General features: G+C 44.1%; 1 protein-coding gene across 1 annotated transcript in view; it reads right to left on the reverse strand.

The window, feature by feature from the left end:
- DCTD (dCMP deaminase) overlaps positions 1 to 6,193 on the reverse strand; it is a 28,372-nt gene extending 22,179 nt beyond the window's left edge. The window contains exons 1-3 of the mRNA XM_080929034.1: positions 6,159 to 6,193; positions 4,660 to 4,791; positions 4,365 to 4,500 (exon numbers count right to left, since the gene is read on the reverse strand). Of these exons, the coding sequence (XP_080785160.1) occupies positions 4,365 to 4,500; positions 4,660 to 4,785 (262 nt within the window). The 5' untranslated portion in view covers positions 4,786 to 4,791; positions 6,159 to 6,193. The remainder of the gene's footprint in view (positions 1 to 4,364; positions 4,501 to 4,659; positions 4,792 to 6,158) is intronic.
- Between the last annotated feature and the right edge of the window lie 6,129 nt (positions 6,194 to 12,322).

The following is a 12,322-nucleotide window of genomic DNA, read 5'->3' on the forward strand; positions in this document are numbered from 1 at the left end:
AGTTTTCCCATTTCCATGAGGGTCTTTGTACAGGACACTTTCCCCGTGCCTTAATGATATACCTGGCTGAGTCATCTACAGGAAGAAGCGCCATCACACTGGGCGAGGCATGGGGTAGGACAAGCTCCTGCCTGTGGAGGCTCGAACCTCTTGCTTACATCAAAGCGGATCCAAGGTACAAAACGGAAGTGCTGGGTGTCTTGTCTGCTTTCTCCTCTTTCCCTCTCTCCTTCAGGCCAGGGCCTCAGCCACGAGTGTGCCAGGATTATGCCCTTTCCGTCCTGTCTAGACCAGCTCCTAAAGGTGTGCCTCACCACTGAACCTTCCTCACTCCAACTAGGTAACAGCAGAAATTTGTCCTTACCGACCTGATTATTCAGCAGTTAAGAACCAGTGGAGGAGAGCCCTTGAAAAAATCTTTAAGGGACCCATACATCTATCCTTCCTTGTGCAGAAGCTCAGTGACCAATAGCGTAGCTGAGGAAGGGAAAGAGCTACCCCATCCAGCTATCCCCTCGCTTTTTTGAAGCTAAAATTTGTAATCTTAAGACAGAAGTTTTAAAAACGGCTCCGCATCAGCAAGCATTCCTCCTGGACCCCAGGTAATCAGAACACTCACCGCTGAGTGGCTTGGAAAGCCCAGGAAAGGCAAGAATGAACGCACAATGTACACACAGTCATCATTTAGACTTAAAGCCCATCGTTACGTGTCTTATGACGGCACTAACACTAAATGCCTTTTAAGAACCATTTAATACCTTCTACAGTTTTTATGGTACATCAAATTACAAGCTTCTTCTCGTGAAAGAAAATTGTCGACATTCTAACATGGCTACACATAAAATAAATAATTGATAAGCGAGGGCAAAGAGCTCTGAAAACCTAGAGGTATCGGATGGATGATGAGGAATAATAGAGACAGACATCCAGTGCTCAGAAACTCAGCAGCTCTTCAATAAAAAACAATCAGCGAGGTTGGCCAAATGCCTGTGTGGGTTTAATTCCTCCCGGGAAACCACTCTAAAAGGTACTCTCCCCACCCTGGACAAAAGGTGACAGCCTCAGAACAAAGCCAGTCACTCTGGTGGTTACAGAGCACCAGGAGATGGGGAGGGTGTGTGTGTGTGTGTGTGTGTGTGTGTGTGGTGTATGAGTATATGTGTGAGTGTGTGGTTTATGTGTGTGTGTGCATGTATGAGTGTGAGTGGTGTAATAAGTGTGTGTGGTGTATGTGTGTATGAATGAGTGTATGTGTGTGAGCGTGTGTGTGTGGTGTGTGTGTGGCATATGTGTCTATGTATGTTGTGTGTGAGTGTGTGTACATGTGTATGTATGTGTGTGTATATGTGTGTGTACATTCGTGTGTAAGTGTGTGTGTATGTATATGTGTATATGTATGTGTGTGTTGTGGTGTGGTGTGGTGTGTGTATGTGAATGGAATTTAGTCTTTGGTTTCTAGGGTACTATTACAAACACACTTGGGGTTCTCCATGACTAAAGAAGGCACAAGTCCCACTTTCAGAAGTGCTCAATGTCCACGGGGCCCGCACAATGCTGCCCTCTATCCACTGGTATCTTTAGTAACCAGCCTGAGTAGTCAGTTCCTCCTGGGGCTCGGAGGAAGGACTCATACGTCACTGTCCTGACTCAGTGAAATATTGACTGGGGTAAGTCATACATTTCAATGTAGATCTTTAACATATCGACCCTTCCGCTTCACCATTTTTATATGGGACATTGAACCGTGCAGTGAAAAATTATTTTTGCATAGGCCTCAAAACAACTAATCATTTCCCTTCTTTCTTCCCATCAAAGGCTTACAGAATCAAAGCCAGGATGACAAGGTTTCTAAAATATGCTAGCACATCCTTCACATAACTCACGACGGCAAGCTGTAACTAGGCCCCGGAAGACAATTTTAAACTCTCCCAATTTTATCTGTGTTCTTGCGGCTCCTACCAGGGGTGAAATTAAATGGACTATCCATTAAAGCCCCTTAGTCATAGAACTGTTTCTTATACCCTAAAACTCTAAGTGCTTTGTGGCTGTCTCTACTCTTACCCAATTCCTTCTCTTCCGGGAACCTCTCTCCTTTTTCATTCAAACACCAGGATGACCTTAGGTGGTTAATAAAGAAACTTACAGGGCTTCCTTAAGAAGAAGACCCAAGAACATTAGTAAAAATGCATAAATTAGACTAAACACAGACATGTCATAGCTCACAAGAAGCATCCAGAGGTGCAGGAGTTTGGTCTGGTTCTTCTTTCCAGCCCCATATATGCAGAAATAGGACTCAGACTCAAAATTATACTTAGAAATACCCTGGCCATTTAGGTAGGCTCTTCTCCGACTCAGTCATAACTTAAAATAGCCCATGTATTCTCATCTATTCTCTGCCACGTGGCTGGTTACCTGTGCTCAAGCACCATGTGTCTGTGTCACCTCTTCCCGAGGGACTCTCCTGGATGTCCCACCCCCTCTGACCTGCCTGAGCCATAGGCCATCAGATGGATTATTGACATCCATACAACACACAAGTCTCTCTACACAGAGGGAAAGCCTACCAGGGGAGATTTAACAAAGGAGACCAGGAACTTGATTTCAGGAAGGTACGAGTCTTCCCTTTTAAGAGCAGCTTTTTTTAAGAAATGAGGATTTTTTTTTTTTTTTGGCTAGGCTTGGTGACCCACACCTTTAATCTCAGCATTCAATCAGTAGACGCAGAGGCAGGCAGGTCTCTGAGTCTGAGTTCCAACAGTCAGAATTACACAGAGAAATGCAGTCTTGAAAAACAAAACATGGGCTGGAGAGATGGCTCAGTGGTTAAGAGCACTGACTGCTCTTCCAGAGGTCCTGAGTTCAAGTCCCAGCAACCACATGGTGGCTCACAACCATCATCATGGGATCCAATGCCCTCTTCTGGTGTGTCTGAAGACAGTGACAGTGTACTCACATATATGAAATAAATAAATAAATAAATAAATAAATAAGTTTATTTATTTATTAAAAAAAACAAAAATCACAATTCAAAAAAGAAAAAAAAAAGTAATGATGATGATAGAAAGACAGAAAAGGAAAAGAAATGGGGTTTCACTGGGTTATACCTCCCCACAGATCAGCAGAGGTTGGCTTCTGGTCCACAAGATATGAGCAGACAGTAACTACTTCTCACTTCTAAGGCCAAGGACAGAGTCACCCCCAATATCATACCACCCCTACCAGGATGGACTAAAGTCCCTTCCTCCTATAAATCACAGCAAAAGTAACTAATCCAGTACGCTCTCCTAATCTCAAGGTAAACAGTCAAAGAGCCAAGTCAAAGGTCTTCTGCAGTAGAATTGTCCCCTAATCGATTAAACATGACAAGAAATGTGGTTCGAGAGAGTGCGCCCCAGCTAGCCGTGCACATTTGGGATTGCTGAGAGGGTTTGGAAGCAGCCCGCTGCGGGGAAGAGCAAGAGCTATCTCAGAGATCAGGGGAAGCCTTGGCAAGGGAAAACGTGGCCATAGGCTCGGCACTGGGCTGGGAACACACGAAGATCGCAGGCCAGAACACGGATTGATTATTTTTAATCTTACACACTACAGTCTTCGTCTCTAAACTTCCACCTTTGGGTTTGAACACAGTCTACCTTGGTACTAGAGCCTCAAGCAACAGGGAGAGGAAATGTACCACCCCACTCCTGACGTCACATGAGGCCGAGAGGCTGAGTGTATCCTGTGTGTCGGCAGAGCATGGGCGAGCAGGCCCTGCTTGGTTGCCATGAGGGCCACTTGGCAAACTGACTCTGCTTCCCCAAAATACAGAAAAAACTCTGCGGAGCCCCTCACACATGCCTCTCCCTGCAAAGCGCTGTGGACTTACTAGGAAATACACCACACTCGGAACAGGAACAAGGTCCAGGACAATCAGAGCAAGCCTGCAGAATAATCACCATGCCTCCATCAGTGGCGCTCCTTGAAACTGGAGAGATGGTGACAAGGGGAGCTACAGAGATGCCTCAGTGGTTAGCTGGTGCTTTACTGCTCCTGTGATGGACCCGGATTCGGTTCCGGCACCCACAGCAGGCCCACAAATGCCTGAAAAGTTCAGTTAGAAGTGATCTGACACTCTCCTCTAGCATCTAGAGACACTTGTACCTACACAGTGCATATAAGATAGACTCGTGCAGGCACACACACACACACACACATAAATCTTAAATTATCAAAGAATCAATTAAAACATTATTTAAAGGGGGGTGGAGGAAGATAGGGTAGTTCATTATAATCTTTTCCCTTTTCCATCCCTCGACTAAAAGGAAAGACTAACTTTTCAATGAAATGTACCACAGGAAGCAGGGTGGAACCTGAAGGCTCCTTACCATAAGGATATTTAGTATCCAGCTTATTGTCTGCGGTTCTCCTCCAAGGCAACAGGTCATCACTGCAGCCATTCGGCATTCCATTGTACCCGATCCCAACGATCTTGTTTTCTGAATTCACAATGCACGCTCCCACCTAGAGAGAAACAGAGAACCGTTTGAATAGTGGGTACACTGGGGACACAGGAGATAACCAATCAGAAGGGAGAAACAGCGCACATGTTTTCTGTCCCTCTTCCTCGCCTGCTCTTTGTGTACATCTCGGCAACTACATCCTCCTACGAAACTGGTTTACCTGGGAACTTGGGTCCTTGCTTCTCTGTGCTGACAAGAAGGCTACCGCCATGAAGTACTCTGGCCACTCCAGATAGTCATCCCGTTTTTTGCAGGAAACGTCACTCATGTTGGCTGTAGAAGTCATATGCCACTAAACATTGAGAAGAACAGTTGTCAACCTGCTTTCCAGGAAATGCACCAGCCCTAAACTCTGGGCAACTTGGCTGGATTTACTAAGCAGATATCAGAAAACGTTAAATCCTGGACTTAAAGAGAAAACACCCTGGTTTTAAGAGAAAATTAGGAAAAAAAATATATATATACACACATATAATTTGAAAATTCTGGGTTTGGCACTGGCTAAGTTTCCAAATAATTCATGTACTGCCTGCTTTCCTATAGAATTTAAGTTCCTATATACTGCCTACAAGATGTTTCATGTTTTACTTCTTCCCTTATATACATGGAAGGGAGGGGGAGTTCAAATGTGTAACATCTAATGAATTCCAGACACTTTAAATCTGTCCACATATATATATATATATATATATATATACATATATATGCACATATGCTTCATATCTAGCTAAAGTACGCATTAGTATCTTACAAACTCAAAGAAGTCAAGTAATTTGCCCTCCAATTCCAGTATACTGTAATATAAACAAACAAATAACATTTGCAAACCAGGCAGTTTGATTACTAATCCGGTTTTTTGTCTTGTTTTTTTTTTTTCCCCCTTTTTTCTTTCTCCTTCGTTCCTCCAAATAAACCAATGAATCAGCTCTGAGGAAAGAGTCAATTGGAAAGAGAAAATGCTCGTACTAAAATCAGGTTGTCAAGGCCAGTCCTTAGATGATCTCTGCTGGGGGGGGGGAGGTTGAGAGGTGGGGAAAGAGTCACAAAACTTCAGCTAAGAGAATCCTTTCAAAAACAGGAGGGAAGGAAGGCAAACCAGGGTCACCCTATTCACTGAGAAATCTTGTGGGGGGGGATTTTCCAAACTTCCCCTTCAGGCCACAAAGGTTAAACGTATGATGTTGTACATCTATTGTGAGCAGGTATGAGGAAGCACAATTAGCCAAGGACTCTGTCTCCCCCGCAACCCTACTCAGCAGGGAGACACGCTGGTTAGACTGGCTTCCCGCCGGCTCTAAGGTCTGGAGGGGGATGGGAGGCAGGGAAAGAGGAGACATTTCTCCATCCCTGGTCCGCCCGGCGCTTGCTTGGTCAAGCTCCCTGGGGGCTCTGTACCCGCCCACGAGCAGCTTCAGAATCAGGAAACTGAGGCAGGGACGCCACCAATCCAGGGAGAAACTGCTCTACTTCCAACAGGTGTTCCCCCCAACTCTGCTCTGGGATCTCAAGTCTCCCCCACCTCCCCACCACGTGGGCGTCAGAAGAGACTCGGGGAACAACCCTCCCTCCCTCCACCGCGGCGAGCCGGGTGCAGCCCACGTGCAGGCTGCGCACAAAGGAGCAGGGTCCTCCGTGGGGGTGTGGGGGTTGTGTGCCCACCGTCCACTCCGCCGGGGTGCAGACCACGCTCGCACCGTCCGCCCCACACCGCCGCCGCGCGCGCGGGAAGTCGGGAGGGGGCGGGGCCGGCGCGCGGCGGAAGGGGCGGCCGTGGCGTGCAGCTCCACGCGATCACGACCCTGGGTGGCCCCGTCCCCCCCCCCCCCCACGACAGCCCTTGTAGAGAGGATCTGCAGTCTGCCGGGCACGCGGGAAGCCAGCGCCTGCCCCGCGGCGGGAACCCGGTGTTGCGGTGACCTTGGCGGTTCTCCGTGCGGGTTGTCCTGGGCTTGCACTGTTGCTAGGGGCTCAGGGAGGGTCCGCGCTTGGCCACACCCACCCACGTTCGGGCTTTTTAGTTGTCCCTCCCAGTCCTCCGAATCCATCACTAACTTCCTTAAGGAGTTACACAGGAACAGGAAGGTGACTTAAATTCTAGTTGCCGCGGATCGGAAAGGTACAAGGAATGAAGGGACCTGGTTCTGGCCTCTATGCCCTGCAGGCTGTGTTCTTCTACTTCTAGCCATCTCCGTAGCCAGCCATTGCTTCTTGCCTTCATACTAGAAGGGTTTGGGTGGAGCAGCCGTGCCCTGAGGCCGCATTCCTGGAAACTTTATTTGCATTGGCTTTTTGGTTAGCCAGGTTTAGAGTTAACTCTCCAACCCTTTGCAAGGCCCGGAGATGCAAGCCAGTGCCTCCTCCAGCCAGTCAAGGTGGACACTTGCCCGCTCGACAGTCCCTGGTAAAGTTTGTAGAGGTCATGACCCAAGAAACATCGTTTACTGGGCTCAGATGTTTGACTCCGAAATGTGGAGGAAATTCCAGCACAAAATGACAAGTGTCCCAGTTTGTCTTATCCACACTTGGAGTTACTCCCCCATACTCCATACCATTGCTCCATAAATAAAAGCTACTGTAATGATCATGACTCCAAATCTGCACATCCCGGGGCTCAACTGCTAATCCAAACAAAAGCTTGTTAACTGTATTAATTTAGCCCCACGGAGGAAGAATGATGAAAATAAACAGTTGGCTCTACCTAATTTCTCACTGGCGCAGACACATCATTCTTTTTGTCCGTGGTCCAGCCTGTGGATTCCATAATTAAATTATGTACTGCTCTTGGTGGGTGCCAGGGAAGCAAAGGGGTAAATATTTCATTGTTAACTATAGATTTTTTTCTTTTGCCTTGATAAAACTCAGGCTTCAAAGAGCCACATAGATTAAAGTGATGATTTTTAATGTCAAGTTAGTCACTTTAGTTGACTGTCTTGTCACCAGTAAAATTCATTATGTCCTGAGCAAGTAGTTTCTCTCCCCCACCCTCTGCTTGGTCTTTGTCACCCTCATCAATAGTCCTTGGATCTTGTTGGATTCATTTCTCTGCTTACCAACCTACAACTAATATATCACCAGTTACTGCTGGTCCTTCAACCACATCATTACACTTTCTTCCTTCCTTTGCTGTCAAACGAAATTTAGTTACTTCTCATCGTTCTCCATTTTGGTCAGCTCACACACTCCCCTCTGCAGTAAATCCAGGCCCCTGCTTGCTGCAAACAGTCGCCCCCACTGATCCCGAATTTCACTGAAAGTGCCTCACCTTAAAGATGGCATCGTCCACAAGACAGAAAACTCTCCTGATTCATGCTTTCACAACCAGAGGTTTCAGATTTCCTGCACCAATGGTAAAACCTGACAGTCAAGTGAGAAAAATGCATGCCTCCCCATGTCTTGCTCATTAACACCTTGTAACTCCAAGTGTGAGTGTACAAGTTAAATCTACGTTAATACCTTTCATTTGGGCTTATAATGGAGGCTCTTGCTTCACATACAACAGATGTGGAGGGGCAGTCTGTACTTGCAGCCATATCTAGATTTTATCACCCTAGGCATGGCTAGGGGATGTCACAGAGGAGAGACAGCATTAACATGTTTGCCAGGGTTCTGCTCAGTTGGGCTCATTTCCCTGCTCACAAAAAATATGGGCTTATCTATGTGTGTTATATTACTTAGAATGTACTGCTGTAGCTGGGGGGGGGGGGCATGGATTAAAAGGGCCAGACAAGGTAAAATTCTTCTGAGGTTACCCAGGAGGGGACTTGGGTAGCAGTCATAGATAGTTCTCCTACCAAGATACCTACTACCTAATAGTTCACCCACCTCTTGTTTGCCAAAGAGGGAAAATTTTAACCAAAGAAACACAATGTATTAGGGTTCTCTAGAGTTATAGAACTTGTGGACTGAATCTCTCTTTTTTTCTCTTATATATAACATGTATATATGCATATACACATATGTGTATATAAATATGTATTATATAACATTGTATGTATATATATATATATCCACATATATAATACATAATATAAATGTATAATTATACACACACATATATACATATATATATAGGGAACTTATGGAAATGACTTACAGGCTAACTGAACAGAAAGTCCAGGAATCTAGTAGTTATTCAGTTCCACACGTCTGGGTAATGCAGCTTGTCTTCTGTATCTTCTGGAATCCTGACGAAGTAGGCCCTAATGCTAGTGATGGGGTGCATTTGCTAGCAAGGTGAAAGCAAGCCGGTAAAGAGCAAAAACTTTCTTCTTCCATGTCTTTATATAGGCTTCCAGCAGGAGCTGTGGCCCAGATTAAAGGTATGTCTTCATACCACAAGATCCCAGTGATCAGGGGTGTGTCTTCCTACCTCAAAGGTCCAGACTATAAGTGGATTCACCCACTTCAAACCAAGTAGAAAAAGCACACACTCACGGATGTGCCCTCCAGTTCTGAAGAGCATCACACTGGGAGTATGGGTCAACCAGTGTAGTAAGTTTGTTAGGGGAGGAAGGACATAGGGTTTTAGTCAGGACACACTATGAATTACTTTATAGTAACCCAGTGACCTTAAAAAATGCTTACTTGGAGCTTCTGTTAAATTAACAATACGTATTTAATTGATCTTTTAAAAGTAATTTTCTACTATATACTAGTGTTTTAAAAATCTTGTTCCTATCCAGTATATGAAAAATAAATGAACATGTAACATATAAATGCTGTTTCTAAGTAGTCTGTTGAAATAGCCTTGATTTTACTTGAGTCTGCCTGTTTACCTACCTACCTACTTACTTACCTACTTACCTACCTCTATCCAACCATCTATCTACATCTTTATCTATTTATTCAGAGAAAGGGTCTTGGGTATCCCGGCTGGGATGGTTTTGAACTCTGATCTGCCTGCCTCTCCCTTTCCAGTACTGAGAGTACAGGTGTGTAGTCACGTAAGCACTCCACCAACTGAATTACATTCCCAGCTGCTGGCTAGAGATACCAGTGTTATGGTTCTTAGAGAATTAGTTATTTCATGTCTCCATTCTGCACTCTGAACTAGAATAGCTCGTTTACACCTTAAGTAAAGGAAGACTGTGTTATTTCCTTTGTGACAAAAATTTCAGTGTATGATCTCTCTCGTGTGTGTGTGTGTGTGTGTGTGTGTATGTGTGCTCTGTTGTATGTATGTGTTCAAGAAGAGTTATACAAAATACAGACTGACACATCAGAATATATTTATCAGAAATAAAACCCAGAACTCTTAAATAGATTGTTATGAATTCAAAAGTTCTTAAATAGATTGCTAGGGGTTTAAAGGTTATCAGTAACCTTCATTATTTCATGATTTTAATGAAGGCCAGTAGAGAAAGGTTAACTTGGCATATGTAAAGTACAGATGCTTTGCTCTTTGTACAACTACATACATACATGTGATAGTTGCTTGGCACTATTAGGTGTGGCCCTGTTGGAGTAGGTATGTCACCTCATCCTAGCTTCCTGGAAGCTAGTATTCTGCTAGCAGCCTTCAGGTAAACATGTAGAGCTCTCAGCTCTTCCTGTACCATGTCTGCCTGGATGCTGCCATGCTCCTGCCTTGAAGATAATGGATTGAACCACTGAACCTATAAGCTAGCTTCAATTAAATGTTGTCCTTGTAAGAGTTGCCTTGGTCATGGCGTCTATTCACAGCAGTAAAACCCTAAGCAGGAGTGGGGCATTGCTGTGATAAGCCTAGCCATGCTTTTATTTGGAAGAATTTGGATTTGGGGACTTTGTATTTGGAAAGCAGTGGAATGCTTTAAATAGGGCTTGGCTTAATGGGCTATCCTAGTAGGAATATGCAAGACTTAGCTAATGAGAGTGATTTGAAATGTGCAGACCTGTCCCAAGAGGTTTCAGTGAAGAATTTTAATATATGACCTAGAAACTGTTATTGTGATATTTTGGTAAAGAATGTGGCTACTTTTTTTGCTCTTGTCTGAATAGTCTACCTGAGGCTAAAGTGAAGAGACTCAGATTAACTGCACTGACAAAGAAAGTTTCAGAAACACCCATCATAGACTTTGTTCCCTGGTTAAGTCTCATGAAGAACATTTTAAATAAGCATAGCAAACTGAGAAAGGAGAAATATAAAATGTATGGTTTGAGTGTTAAAGGGACATCAGGAAGTAGAATGGAGCTGAATCCTATGTTCTAGAAAATAGCAGATTAAGGAATTTTGGGGCAAGATCCTCCCAGCTATAGTTAGCTCCAGGTATGGTGGGACACACCTTTAATCTCATGAGGCAAAGACAAGCAGATTTCTGAGTTCAAGTCCAGCCTAGAACAGAGCAAGTCATGTAGATTGTCCTTAAGCTGTTTGTATTTTAATGTTAATTCCACTTTCCCAAGAAGGGCTGCCTAGTTATGTACTCATGAGGTGACTTCATCTGAACCTTCCCATTTTAATTAGTAAAATAAAGAAGAGCCAGTGACTGGGCAGGGTAAGGGGGTGGAGAGAGATCAGAGGAAGGAGGAGAACTGGGAGGAGAATCTCCATAAGGATTAGTTAGATCCAGGTGGGCTTAATAGGCATTAAATAGCTATGAACATTTAAGGTTTTTATAGGTCAAATATCTCATATAGAAGGGTAGTTTGTATATTTGTCTATTTGATGTAATATTGTTGTGTAGAGGGTGTGTGGATTAAGAATTGAATACAAAAACCTGTATGAAAAGCTACTGGGCTATAGAGTTGTGTTTGTGTTGGGTTTGGGGATAAAGAAACATCCTGGAACAGAGGCGAAAAACAGGCAATGGAAAACTGCTAGGTAAGGGAGTTGTTCAGACAAAGTTAGACTATGGGGGCAACTCAAACCTAGCGACAGAGTTGCGTGAGGCTCCGTACTAGAAGCAGTGTCCTCGAAGTGAGGCGCGGAGCCGATAAAGAGATAAACAAATTATATATTTTTAATATTTACTACAAGTCCTAGGTGAGGAAAAACTTAAATCCAGGCTTGTGGACCACACCTTTAACCCCAGTGCTTAGGAGATAGGCATGCAGATCTCTGCATTCAAAGTCAGTCTACAGAGCAAGTTTTCGGACAGCCAAGTTTAGGCAGTGAAAGAATTGGAAAACAGAAAACTGGTAATAATATAATAGAACAAGGGGCCATGTTCCAGCCCCAGCAAGCAGCAACTTTGGCTATGTGGCTCTGGCTTTAGAGTCCAGAATAGAAAGGACCAGTGGCACAATTGATGCTGGTCAGCTAGAGCTAAGAAGTCTCTAGTAAGTTAAGGAAAGGCTTAATGTAGCAAGAGCTGACCCTAGTCATTAACTTCTAAATACAATTTTACAGCTATTTTTAGGTGTTTGCCTTCATGTATGTGTGTGTGTGTGTGTGTGTGTGTGTGTTTGAGCATGTGTGTATATCTGTAAATATATTGATCTTTACTTATTGGCTGAATAAATAAACCAGTAGAAAAGAATTGCTTTATGCAAAATCATTTGTAGTTTTCAACACATAAAGGAAAAAACGTTGCAAACGTTCATCACTTCCTCTCTCTGTCTCCTTTTCCTGAGGTTAAACAGTTTGGGATCTGGAGGAGCATTCGGCAGGCGAGACCATGATGTCCAGGCAACAAAGGGAAAACATGATTGTTACCAAGACCAAAAAAAAAAAAAAAAAAAAAAAAAAAAATCCAACTGGAGAGTTTTGCTCTTGGCCACAAACTGGCCTTTTGTAGCCCTAAAACAGAAGGGGCGGTGACATGTGTCTGCCTTCATGTGTTATGGTGATTCTTCCTGTGGCTTGCTTTTCCTCTACAGACTTGAACTTGTAGCCTCTTTCA

The sequence above is a fragment of the Micromys minutus genome, assembly GCF_963924665.1.
Source record: "Micromys minutus genome assembly, chromosome: 14".
Taxonomy (NCBI): Eukaryota; Metazoa; Chordata; class Mammalia; order Rodentia; family Muridae; genus Micromys; species Micromys minutus.